This window comes from Panthera tigris, chromosome A3 (genome assembly GCF_018350195.1).
Source record: "Panthera tigris isolate Pti1 chromosome A3, P.tigris_Pti1_mat1.1, whole genome shotgun sequence".
NCBI classification, from domain to species: domain Eukaryota; kingdom Metazoa; phylum Chordata; class Mammalia; order Carnivora; family Felidae; genus Panthera; species Panthera tigris.
Window position 1 is genome coordinate 119,543,702 of NC_056662.1, and position 13,552 is coordinate 119,557,253.

The 13,552-nt window shown below is 45.9% G+C and overlaps 1 protein-coding gene across 1 annotated transcript in view; it reads right to left on the reverse strand.

Moving 5' to 3' along the window:
* EFR3B (EFR3 homolog B) overlaps positions 1–12,085 on the reverse strand; it is a 42,998-nt gene extending 30,913 nt beyond the window's left edge. The window contains exons 1-3 of the mRNA XM_015540570.2: positions 11,851–12,085; positions 10,726–10,853; positions 3,529–3,679 (exon numbers count right to left, since the gene is read on the reverse strand). Of these exons, the coding sequence (XP_015396056.1) occupies positions 3,529–3,679; positions 10,726–10,832 (258 nt within the window). The 5' untranslated portion in view covers positions 10,833–10,853; positions 11,851–12,085. The remainder of the gene's footprint in view (positions 1–3,528; positions 3,680–10,725; positions 10,854–11,850) is intronic.
* Between the last annotated feature and the right edge of the window lie 1,467 nt (positions 12,086–13,552).

Below are 13,552 nucleotides of genomic sequence, written 5' to 3' on the forward strand. Positions count from 1 at the left end.
TTTTTAATTGGGTTGTCTTTTTGTTGTTGAGTTGTAAGTATTTTTCATACATTCTGGTTGCCGGACACTTATCAGATACATGAGTTGTAGATATTGTCTCCAATTCTGTGGTTGTCTTTTCACTTCCTTGGTAATGTCCTTGAATGCACAAAAGGTTTAAATATGATGAAGTCCATTTGTCTATTTTTTCTTTTGTTGTTTCTACTTTTCATGTTGCACCTAAGAATCCATTGCCAAATCCAAGATCATGAACACATAATCCTCTAGTTTCTTTTAAGAGTTCTATAGTTTCAGCTCTTACATTTAGGTCTTTGGTCTATATTGAGTTAATTTTTCTATATGTTGTGAGGCAGGGATAAAAGTGCAAACTGCAATCCATGAATCGTCATAAGAGTTTACTATTTGTATACATTAGGCTAATAGAGTAGATTGGTTATGTAGGGGAACTTGGCATTTTCAGATTTAACATTTTCAGTTTATCATTAGTGAGTGATCTTTTTTAAAAAAATGTTTATTTTGTTTGGGGGGAGGAGCAGAGAGAGGTGGGGGACGGGGAAGACAGAGGATCTGAAACAGGCTCCACATTGTCAGGGCAGAGTTTGGGGCTTAAACTCAAGAACCATGAGATTATGACCTGAGCCAAAACCAAGAGTCGGACCCTTAACCGACTGAGCCACCCAGGTGCCCATCATTCGTGACTAATCTTAAAGGTCAGGACACATGGTCACTGTGCTGTCCCTGAGACACACATTTAGACCCCACGGGCAATGAGGCAGAGGCACAAATGCAAATCCCCAAACAAATAAAGCGAGCTTAGCTGGCCCTGGCTCCCTGTCTTCTCCAGACTTTCCTGGTCACTTATCAGCTTCCAAAACTCAGCTATACTCATTGAGGGAAGATTTTTAAAAATTACACTTTACTGCATGTAATGTGCAGGAGTGGTATTAGCAAATTTGGATTTTGTGACAAGTGTCAACCCAAGGTCATTCTTACAAGCTAGATAAACATCTATTAGGGATGAAGAAAGGAATGGAGGTGGGGAGGGAGAGAGAAACCCTGTACAGGTTGAAGACTACAGTGTGTCAGTGGTCCCCAAATCCACTGCTAGCATCACATGGGAGGTGAAAACATGCAGATTCCCAGGTGACCACGTGCTCCCTCCAGAGATGCTGGTCAGTGAGTCTGGTTGAAACCTGAGAATCTGTAGGTTTCCAAACTCTGCAGGAGACTCTGTCATTGGCCAGGTTTGGGACCTTGAAGTGTCTAGGGTTTCTGAAGAGATGCTCTGCAGAAGGTGGAGGTTTGTTGAGTGGATTCAGGCAGTAAAGCCAGTTCTGAGGGAAAAGGTACAGGGAGGCAGAGCTGGCTCAGGGGGAAGGTTTCTCTCAACTTCTCAGCCACAAGGCAGTGGGCCACCTGTCACGGAGTTGGCCTGGCCACAGGGAGGCTGGTGGCACAGCAGAGCTCTAGGGACAGGAGTGCACTCTAGGGACAGAGCACGGCACGGGGCTAAATAAATCACCGTCTAAAGCCAGCGCTTCAGCTGTGCGAGCAGACAAGCTATCCGACTTTTGGGGCTTCTTTTTCCAAGCAGAGAAATCCAGCAAAATGAAGATTTTAAATGAGCTCGGTGGGTCTTTTTTTTCCTTTTCCTTTCCTCTTATATTCTCTTTCCCCCTCCTTCCTTGTCTTTCTGTTAACTTCCTAGCAGCCAAACCCTTCATCCAAATGAAAGGTTGCAAACCTCCACATAGGATCTTTCTAGTCCTCCTTCCAGGTCCTCCTTTGCCCCCACAAGGCCTCGAACCCCCATGAAAACCAGTTGAAACTCCTAGGCTAGACTCTCTAGGACTACATCGAGTATTAGCATGTTGGCAGTTCTAAGACAATGAGGAGCATTAGAACATGATTCTTAGGGAGCCTTGTGGACGTCCCCGGGCTTTGAGAGCTGGCAAGAGCACGTGGATGAGGGACAGCACTAGCAAAAGCTGCTTCCAAAGTTGGACTCTGGATCTACTAGTTATTCGACTTAATTTACTCATAATTGCTTGTCCTTATATAACCTTCATTGTCTGCAATACAGGAATCATTAGCCGACTCTCATCTGTTGCTGATGCACTGATGGGCTGTGATGGGAATCTGGGAATTTACAAGGCAGGAACTAACCAATCGCCTACCCTGGGCCAGGGCTTGCTATGGGGAAAGGTAGCCCTGGCAGCCACCTGTTTCTGTGGTCCCCCATGGGGAGAGGCCCTCTGGATGCCTGATGACTGGTTTATTTTCCATTCAGATGTTCTCTCCTAGACTAGAGTTATCTTAACAGGGCAAACAAAACAGTATCTGAAGCTGTTGCCAGGGCAACTTGACAAAAGACTTCACCCTCAGCTACCGTATATGAAATTTGTCAAAGGCAGCTGGCTCACAGGGAGAGGAAAGAGAAGGGAATAGTTGCCACTTTTGCTCCTTAAAATTAAAATTTAAAGACTATCTTCTTCTGGGTAAATCAACTTAGGTAGAACAGGAAGGCAGTTGTGATCCGTGCAATAAAAATTCAGAAATGTCAGGCTGGGAATGCTAAGAGCGAACCTTTAGCTTTTCTTTTGTGATGTCTGTAAAATAGGTGCCTATCAGGGCTTTTAACACCAAGCTGCCTATAGACCTGGAGCTGAAAGTATGCCCTGAAGGGGGAGGAATAAGGCAGAGGGCAAGACATTGAAGAAAGCCACCAGGATATTCAAGTATATATAGATAAATATGAAGCAGGGAGTTCTTGACACACCTAATAGCCCTTCTCTCCCCAAGCCGTAACTATCAAGATAGCAGCCTCTTGTACGGAGACCAGCATCACTGTGTTCGGACCAAGTTCAATCAGCTCACGATATGGATCAAAAGACAGGTCCATAAAAGACAGCCCAGTCAAAGTTACCCAGCCAGGTAAGGGCAGAACTAAGCCAGAAGCCCTGTTTCCTGTTTCTGCATGATCTTTCCACTTACTGATGCCTCTGTGCTATGCTTCTTTGAAAGAAGTACAAGCTGGACAGCTTTCAAAGTATGCCCTATGGAGTCAGGGGCCAAGCATAGGGCACGCCCTGCCCTCAAAGGAATGACTCCTTTTCCATCTATTTTTATATCTACTGGGGCTCCACTTAAAATTATTTAAGGGAAAAATCTATTACTAGAAAAAAAGCTTCAAGATCACAGATCTAAAGATAAATATAGTAGATGGTGATAGTTGCAAAACCTTGTGAACGTATCAAAAACCATTGAATCATATGCTTTACTATGGTGAATTTTATTTTTAAAATTTATTTCTCATATATTTGTTTAAATAAAAGAAAACCCCCAAATGCTCCTTTATTCAGACAAGTCCCTTTATTCAGAGGGACAGACACTAAGATAAGAGGTGAGTTGTACTTAGGATCGGAAACCAAACGGGACTGGATGATAACAATGCTGACCCAGACGTCCTCCGTGCCCCACCGCCATGCTCCCCACTCCCCACTCCAGAGCGCCTGGGCAGCTCCTTACCGAGTTGGTGCCGAGGATCTGCAGGTTGGGCTTCTCCGACTCCAGCAGCTTGGCCACCATCTTAAGGAAACTCTCCACGAAGAGGTTGATGCTCTGGCAGTGGCAGGCCATGAGCAGCTGGTCCAGTGCCTCCATGGCGATGCACACGTACCTGGGGAAAGCAACACCGTCACTTGGCCTCACAACCATTCCACCCTCACCACGTGACTGGGACAATCTAGATGGCAGCGTAGTGGCCACCTGGGCAGCATCTGGGGAATGAGGCTCTTCCGTAGGTGGCCAGCATCTGCACAGCCATTCCAACCAGTGCCCACTCCAGCCCAGCACAAGAGTCAGAAGGAAACGGAGCCAGAAGGGAGCCCAGATACCAGCCCCCCAGCCCCTCCCTCCACAGATGAAGAACACGAGGACAGGTGAGGTGTACCAGTTCGTGAGTAGATACAACCAGAAAGGATTGATGCTCAGAAGAGCAAATTCTGAACCCAAACCCAATGAGATCAGAGAATCATTTGATCCAAGGTCAGGAAGTGTTTGTTGAGCACCCGCGGAAGAAAAGCTCTGTCTTAGTGCAGGGGTGTAAGGAGGAAGTCCTTCAACTTATGGGGCCTGGAGTTGGATGGACAAGATAAACACACAGATACCTCCTCTAAAAAGAAACGCTACAAGAAAATCATGCAGGACATCTCACAAGGGTTCCAAAGAAGGAGAGGGATAGCTCTAGTGGGAGGAAGAGAAGAACTTTCGGAAGAATGTTTATGAAGAATCTGAGATGGGCCTGGGGACCAGTCAACTGCAAAGGTTAAGGAATATAAAATCTGCATGTATTGTGTTTAAAGACCTCAGAAGTCCTAGCATTGTCACACGATATGGTTCATGGTATTACCATATTTAGGTAATGCATACTGTACCTAATGAAGACGATGTTCTATGCCAACTCTAAGGCCCTAACTACTTAATTCTTCTAAAGTCTAAAACCTGAGTGAACATCTTCTGAAACCAGAAATACTCACCATCTAACGGTGAATGGGCTTACTAGTAAGTCAGTCCATCCTGTTTTTTGACAACTAAATTAAAACTTCTTTATATTTCAGGCTAAACCTTAATACCTTTATCCTGTATTTATAATTCTACTTTTGGGAGCAGTTAAAAAAGAGGGCTAAGCCCTTCAACCACCTGAATGCAGCAATCTCCTGTTTCTTGCTCTTCTCTATGCTCAAAATACCCAATCCTCTCCAAACTAGCCTTCGCAGGACAACCCCTGATTATCCTGGTGGTTGTCTTCTTCAACCCCTCTCTTGAATCCCCAGAAAAGTGCCACAAATCAAATTCCTGCTGAGAATTAGGAGGGCACGTCTGAGCCCAAACCCAACATTTGTTCCACAGTGGCGACAGGAGCCTATGGTCAGGTAAGACCCAGCATGAAGGGGTGCATGCCCCACTTGCAAGGCCCTTGTATCATACTAAAGAAAACAGAGTAGACATTTACTGGAATAGGTTATCATCTGAATTCTATTGAGGAAGCTGCTGCAAATCTGTCCAAAATTATTCCAGTTCAAATCTTTGTGGTTTTCTTTAGGGAGTTAGGTATCTGAGGCAGAATGCTGTGAGTTTCCCCGGAATCTCTTTCTCCTCTTTTTCCCTAGTAATTTAGAATTTTAACTGAGCTCGTGCTGTTCATCAAGACCACCTCCCAGCCCCTTCTGCTGCTAGGTCAGGCCACATGATTAAAATGTTCCCATTAAGGGGTGCCTGGGTGGCTCAGTTTGTTGGGCGTCTGTCTTTGGCTCAGGTCACGATCTCGAGGTTTGTGGGTTGGAGCCCTGCGTCGGGCTCTGTGCTGACAGCTCAGAGCCAGGAGCCTCCTTTGGATTCTGTGTCTGCCTCTCTCTCTGCCCCTTGCCTGCTCATACTCTGTCTCTGTCTCTCTCAAAAATAAATAAAAAACATTAAAAAAATATTTAAAAAAGAGTCTCTTTTGGTTTGCCTCACTCTCTGTTTTTATTTTATTTTTCCTTCCTTTCCCCATTTGTCTTCTTTTTAAAACAAAGTTTGGTTAAATAAAAAGAAAGCACAGGAAGCATGACGACAAGGTGAATTCTGGACGTGCCAGGAGGACAGGACACAAGGAGCACAATGCTTCTCCTGGCAGTCGTTCAGTTTCAGACATTGTGTGTCCAAACTGCCTCACGGTGCGCGAGCCAGCTTTGCAAATCCAAATATATAAAGTAACAGCAGTCATGGTGTCTCCTAATTTTTTTAAAGACATCAGATACCATTTCTTAGGTACCTCTGAGCTAACTTCTATGTTGAGCAATCATAAGAAAAACAGCCTCTCTGACATTATCCTGTCCACTTTTTTAAAATGTTAGGTGAATTGAGTCCACTCTTATTAAATTATTACTTAATATCATTAAATGCTATTACATAGTTATCTCTGGGCACGTTTACAAATGGATCAGGCCATGCTCTTATTTACAGGATGTCTTTCAAAGACAAAGCCGGCATTGGGTCTTTGAGCTCCTTCGGGTGAATCAGAACCACCATGTCCTGCTGGGCACGGGGGTGGGGGGCAGTGCTGGCCATTCCTGGCTCTTTAGAGGCCATCGTAGTCACAGTCCAGGAAAGCTGCCATGCCTTGCAGAAGTCCTGGCATGTTTCAGGTTGGCTGTCCTGGTCAGCGAAGCAGCCTGGCTGGGGCCCTTCCAAAAGAAACAGGCTTTCCTTGCAGACAAACCTGGCCACATTTGAGCAACCAAACATGGCAGGTGGGAAAACGGGGGCAAGCAGTGTAGAACTCTATTCTCCTATGAATCATCCCAGCATCCTATGTAGGAAAGGCTTCACCATTAGCTCACAGAGTTCAAATGAGGGAAAGGAAGGGGTGGAGTGGGGTTTGGCAAGAGAAGAAACTAGAAGACTTCCCAAATTCCTGAGTTTAGATTGCTGCTTTTCCTTTTCCTATAAAAAAAAAAATTCCCAGAAAATCCTAAAAAGGAAAAGCCATCCTTTGCTAGCAAAATGAATGAATGAATGGATTAAAAAATATAAATTAAAAAAAAATTGGCTACTAACCAGGAGTGGAGATTTTGATGGAAACTGGAAATTAATGGTAGAAGAGAAACTGAAAAGTCAAGAAGTTTAAGGCCTAGTTCTTTGAATACACTATTCTTTGTTCCCCATCTTGGGCCCCCATACTAAGGATGGAAGGATTATAACGATGAACTTGAGCTTTTCAAAGCATCTTAGAAGATTAGAAGGCAAAGGGACCTTGGAACCTCCTAGTCCAAGGCTCTCTGCATTGGTCCTACCTTACCTTAACCTCCCAAGGAATCTCCTGTAGCTGGGCCTATAGTCTCCAAGAGAATAAAGTATGGCCTTCTCAGGGTGATGTCTGCTCAACAGGACCAGGGCCAGTCAGCCTGGGTGATCTGGACTCAGTGTCCTGGAAGGAATCCAGGGAAGTAATAGGTCCAGGAAACTGAACCGGTCTGAGTACTAGGAGTGGGTCAAGGCAGAAAGGTGCTGGTGAAGACTAGCCCGCTGCAGGAGCCCGAGGTACAGACAACAGCAGCAAGGGTTCTGGATGTACTGGGAGGGCTTCAGAGCTGTCAGGTGAGTAAGGCAGGTGAGTAAAGCAGAGCCCAAGGAGTCTGGGCTAGAACTGGGTTCATGGACAGCAACCAACACCAAGAAAGGACACTTGGGGGTTATAATAACAGGAACTCCGGGGCAAGGCCCATGGCAGGAGGTGAGTTACAACACCTGAGGAAAATATACAGGGAATGAGGCAAGAAGTATCTCCTAATGAATTCCAGAAGGGGCAGCTCGTTCTGCATGAACACCTTGTGCTCAACCAAGAAGCAGTAGGTACACAGAGCTTGGGAACCAGGTGTGGTCTGAGAGGAAAGGCAGACATCTCTGCCCATCATCGTTCACGTCAGTGAGCAGCACCTTAGAATTCACACCTTATTCCCTCTCTGCCCACATTTCGTTATCACCCCTGATGCTAAACGCATATTAAGGCAGAGTTCACACACAACTGGAGCGGGGTGATAAAGCGGGGAGGCCGTGGGGTAGAAGATGGTTCTGTGACTTGGGTCGAACACCCAAGGTTCACGTCCGTAAAATCAAACAGCAAACACAGACACGTGCATGATGACAGGGAGACACAACCCCTCAGACTGTCTGCATGTGAATATTTTGTCCTTCCAAAGCTGCCATCAGGAAGATACTAATGACAAGGAAGAGAATAATGATGAGTGCGGCACTGGGTAGGGAAAGACGGGGCGGGCAAGGAGAGAGAATAGGAGATCAGATCTAACAGATTCTTCTCCAAATGTTTATGATTAAAGCTTCCAACGAGGCGTTCAAGGCTTTACTTAGATGCTGCAATGCCTATTTTTAACAGAATGATACCAATTTTGAATTGTAGTTCTGAGGGAAGTGGAATGATTCTAAGTGGCTGTGCGGGCTACAGCACATTTTTACCAAGAGAACCGTCACTGTAGAGAGGGCAGATAAAATTAGTATTAAATGCTTAATGTTATTGCTAGCATATTAGTTTTAGATTCAGTCTAGGATAAAGTCATTTTTACTTGCCTGAATATGCTTTATAATATGTCAAGGCGATTTATATAATCAGCATGTACAGTGTATTTGTGCCCTTTTTATTGAGCATGTAGCCTACTTTTATTTTATAAAATGATGATAGGGATGTACTGTTTTTGGTCTTGCTTTTATCCTCGGGATAGCTTGCTTTCAGATTTGTTGGTGGGTCCTGCAGAGGTGGGACGTCTACACCCTATAAGCACAATGTAAACCTTTTTACTCCAGCTCTTGCTCCGCTTCACCAGGAAGAAGGGGCTTTGGCAGGTGGTAGGGCTGATGGGTAGCGGTGGGGGCCCATGACGGGGGTCGAGGGGAGACAGCGCTGCACCCAGAGGTGTGAGGCCCAGAGACCCAGGGAGGCGTGTCAGCCAGTCCACGTGGAGTGGGTCTAGAGCAGGCAGGGCAGGTGTGGTGAGCATGGCTGGCGAGTGGCGAGTTAGGGGCAGGTTTAGAAGCCTCCAGAGGTCAAGCTGAGGAGCTTGGATTTTATTCTAAAGGAGCCAGGAAAGGATAGCTTCAGGTCTGTGTTTTGGAGATCAGAGCTAGCAGTTCTCGACTGGAAGGACCAGAACAGGAAAGACGGGGCAGGGAGGCAATTTCTAATGCTGCCATCCGTAATCTGGAGTCTGCAACAGAAGAAAGGTAGAAGCAGAGGAAAGTACAGGATGGACTTTGTGGAGAATAGAAGCAATGGAACTTAGGAACAACTGCTCTGGATCTACCCCATCCTTTTTTTTTTTTTATGCTTATTTATGCCTGAGAGAGAGAGAGAGAGCGCGCGCGCGCGCGAGCAAGTGGGGGAGGGGCAGAGAGAGAGGGAGACACAGAATCCGAAGTAGGCTCCAGGCTCTGAGTTGTCAGCACAGAGCCCGGTGTGGGGCTCGAACTCATGAACCTCGAGATCATGATCTGAGCCAAAGTTGGATGCTTAACCAACTGAGCCACCCAGGTGCCCCGTGGATCTACCCCATCCCTCGCCCCATCACCAGGGACATCTTTGGGTTCTCTTACATTCAGCTTTGCTCTAAACTGTGGTGTGGGAAGGGCAGGTCCTACTGTTCACTTTTTTCATTGGAAAGTAACACATGCTCAACAGAGAACATTTAGGAAACACACAAAAAGGGTAGATAGAAAACAAAACAAAGTGCGCGTGCACACACACACACACACACCCAGCCACACTGCTCAAAAAATGAACACTCTTCACTTTTATGGCATATTTGTTTTTACTATATTTTCTAGGCATTGAGATTTGTTGTTGTTTATTTTTTAAATTGATTATAAAGCACTGTATACATAATTATGTATTCTATTTTTCATGTACTTATGGCATTTTCATTACTATATGGAAAACATGTTTATAAACATCATTTTTGTTGGATAGATAATATTTCACCAAATGATAAACATCATCATTTACTAAACTATTTTCCTCTTATTGGACATTAATTTCCACTATTTCTTTCTTGTAAAAAACACCATAATGAATCTCTCTCTGTGTAAAGCTAGTTTATAACTTAAGATTGATTTCTTGGGATAGATGAATAGAAAACGAATTTACTGGATCAAAGGGCATAAATGTTCTTGAAGATTTGACCTATATTTCAAAACTACCTTCTAAAGAGTTTCAATCAATTCACACTCATTCTAGAAAAGTATGAAAGTGCGTCTCATGTCGCCATTCCTTGGTTAATACTGGAAATACTTTTTTGTCAGTTTATAAGTGAAAATGGTATCTTAGTATTTCAAGGCACATCTTTGATTATAAATTTATTGAATATTATTATTCCTATTTCCTCTTCTGTGGGTTGGTTTTTGGGGGCCCTTGCTTCACATTTTTGAGCCTCTCAGCTTCCCCACCTCTTTCAAAACACATCTTTTTGTTGTTTGTCTTTTAAATTTCGATGGTTTCTTTGCTGACATCAAAATATTTAAATTTTTAAACAGTTAAATCCATTGATCATTTGCATTTAAGATTTCTTCTCTCTTTTAAACATAGCAAGTCTTCCCTCTCAGAAGATTGATAAATATTTCATTTAAGTGTATTTTTAATGGACAAGTTACCCCTAACCTTGCCTTTTCACTAGAATGTAAATGGCCTTTCTTTCTTTCTTTCTTTCTTTCTTTCTTTCTTTCTTTCTTTCTTTTTTTACAAATGCTTATTTTTTTTAATATGAAATTTATTGTCAAATTGGTTTCCATACAACAGGGCTCATCCATAGATGGTTTTTAAGACAGTAGGTTGATCGGTTGAATGAGAATAATGGCACTTTCTGGACTAGACTAACTTTTCAAGGTCCCAGACTGCACGTGAGGGCTTCTAGATGGAGACCCAAGGGGTACATGGATGTTAAAAGAGGTGCTCCTAGGAAGTCTACATCTCCTTCTTCCCGCATCTTGGCAACAGCATCAGATTTTACCCTGCCATTGGAAGAACCCATGCAGCCCATCCCTCAGTCCCAGGCCCCTTTTTCTCAGTCTGTTCAATAACCCAGTCTACCGTCATTTTCATAAAAGGACCCTGTGTTTTGCCTTAAAAACGTAATACCACTTCTGAAAGTATCTGTCTCACTTTCTCACACTTCTTACCCATATCGATGACGACCCACATCGCGGATGAGCCTCTCGGAGAGGTAGGCGCCAATTCGATCCAGTTTTTCTGGAGCTGAAAGGGCGTAGAAGGTCAGCTTCTCCATGTTGGTCTTCACCAAGCCATCCTGCAAAACACAGGCCCTCATGTGTCACTGTGGCCGTTCCATGGCTAGAAGGGCTCAAGTCTAAAAGTAAATGATATGCCAACTTAATCATCGTTTAGCAGAGTGCCATTATGTATGTGACAAACCCCCCGTGTGGGTTTCAGGGATACAGGGACGATCAAGGCATGGGTCCTGCCTTCCAGGAACGCACAACTTAGCCCACAATATGCCAGCTATAAATGAGAATAGTGGTATAAGTGTACATATGTATGTGTATGTGTGTGCATGTGTATATATATACATGAATGTATAAATATGCATGTGTGTATGAATAATAAGGCTTCATTGAAAGCAACTCAGAATGAAAATATGTTGGATATCCAGCACCAAGGCATGAATGGGAAGAGGGGGCAGCTTAGCAGCAATTAGGGAATTCTCCAGAGGATGCTGGAAATGTGACCCTTCAACTGTCTATCAAGAAGCTGTCATTGATTTCCAGAGAGCAAGTCGAGAATATGTCACATCCTGACATTTCCAAAGCCACACGACCCGTAATGCAGCCTGAGTGGGGAGTGGCAGCTTGGAAGCCAGTAAGCCAGGCCCCCGGCGTGCATACACCCAAACCACCTGACAGGTACCAGAGGGACTGCAGAGAAGACATGGGCTCCTGAGCCAAAACCCGAGAATGGAAGTACTCACGCTAAATGGCAGGGACATAGAACCATCAAGGGAGTTAGCAGTTCAAGGAACCATCACTCAGATAGACATGGGTGGGAAAGACGTCTCAATTGTATAGCAAAGGCCCAAAGCGTGCCAAAACAAGCTTCCAGAGCCCTCTGCAGATCCTGACTTCAGAAAGATCCAGACCTCCTCTGCTTGCAGGCCCCCGGCCGCCTCTCCCCACTGACCAGGGTCTGAACAGGCCCAGCGGCAGGAGGCCCGGGAGACCCGCCTCCCCCTCGCAGCCCTGGATGGGGTGAGACAGCGCGGGGTGAAGCCAGGTGGAGGTGGGACCCACCTCGGGATCCTCAGGGAAGATGTTGTCAACCAGCCTTTTGTACCTGGGGCGTAGAGCACCGCAGCAGCCACACACACCTGTAATGGCAAGAAACACCCATGAGCGGAGCCTCCCAGGCAGGCTGAGGGGACCTGGCGACCAGGCCAAGGCAGCTCGTAAGGAGCCAAACCCAGGTGGAAAACAGAAAGGTCCCTCCCCCAGAATGCCAGGGCCCCTGCACTGGGCGTCTCCCACGACTGGCACACATTCCAAACCTTTGCCCTTTCCGCTTCGTGTCTTTTGCTTGGGGGTCAAGGACAGTGGCATATGGGAGCGTGATGCTAGCACACCAGCTCTTGTTCACGAAGCCAGGCCGTGGAGGAGCATTTGGAGGGGTGGGAGCTTCCCCAAAGGTCAGGTGCTACCCTACATATATTTCCCCGGTTCCCTGACATGCAGGCAGGCGTGCACATGTGGACTCTCTCTCTCTCTTTCCCTCTCTCGGGCAGGACTATAAACCTCCTCCCGCAGCCCAAGAATCTCGCTGGTGTCCTGGGAAGGTGGAATTCGTTCCTCCCAATGCCCCTCATGGACTCCCTACTTCTTTTATTCTCTGCTCCTCAATCCCCTCTCCTATCCTGTCCCCTGGGGCCATTTCCATTACAGAATGTTAGATGAAACTATGATAAATTAACATTACCATTAATTATTAACATTTGAAAATGCATCTTTAATGCAGTGTGCGGTAGTGTTTGAAAACCATGGTGTTTTGGGGGGCGGGGCCTCAGGGGCCGGCCGGGTGGTGGTCCTGCAGGCCGGCCCCCCACCCCATGAAGAGTCCACCAGTCTGTGGCTAAACGAGAGACTAAGAACAATGTGGTGCATTTTTAGAAAGCTGAATCTATTCCATTTAGAAGACTGTTTGATATGACCTCTTTGTCGTTTGCTGCTGTCAAATGATGGTGTTAGGAAATCAGCAATAATAGAACAAACCTTGGGAAAATGAAAAACTGACTCTTTTAAGGTCATAAAATGTTTTCAATGAAAAGGAAATTGAACCATCTGGGAACCGATGCTGTCTAGCCTTCCTCTGGCTGCAGGGATCTCTCCTTCGGCATCCCAGCCGCAACCCTCACTGCCCGGTGGGGGGAGTGGGCACTCTGGGGAGGAGCGGAGCGGAGGGAAGGGAAGGGCCTGGGAAAGTCCACCACCACCCCCCCCAAAAAATAATTGCTCCCTCATTCTACTAATTAATGCTTAATTCTGCTTGTACAAACTCTCCAGTTGAAATGCAAATGCACCCTGGAAGGATCAAGCCTATGGGTCATTCAGAAAAGAATGACTTACTTTAGTGGGAATTACTTTAATCACACAAAGAGCTTTACAGCTGTGAAGAAAAGAGGCTCTCTGGGAATTTTGATTGGGAGGGGGTGCAGGGCGGCCGTGCCAGGAGGAGGAAGGAGCAGAGATTTGGGCCATAGGGGTGACTGGGATACAAGGGAATGGGTGCTATCTTGGAGACGCCAAGGGGCACCCTGAAGAAGGACTGATTCATGACACCCCTCGCCCACTCCACGGGTAGCTGTGTGCCCCCGCCTCCCACCTGCTAGGGGACAGGAGGACAGCAGAACTGGTCCACGGCTGCAGAGCCAGGCCCTCCCCGGTCAGGCTCACTGGGCTGGCCTGGCATCTCCTCATCCCCTCTCTGCCCACGCCTGGGAGG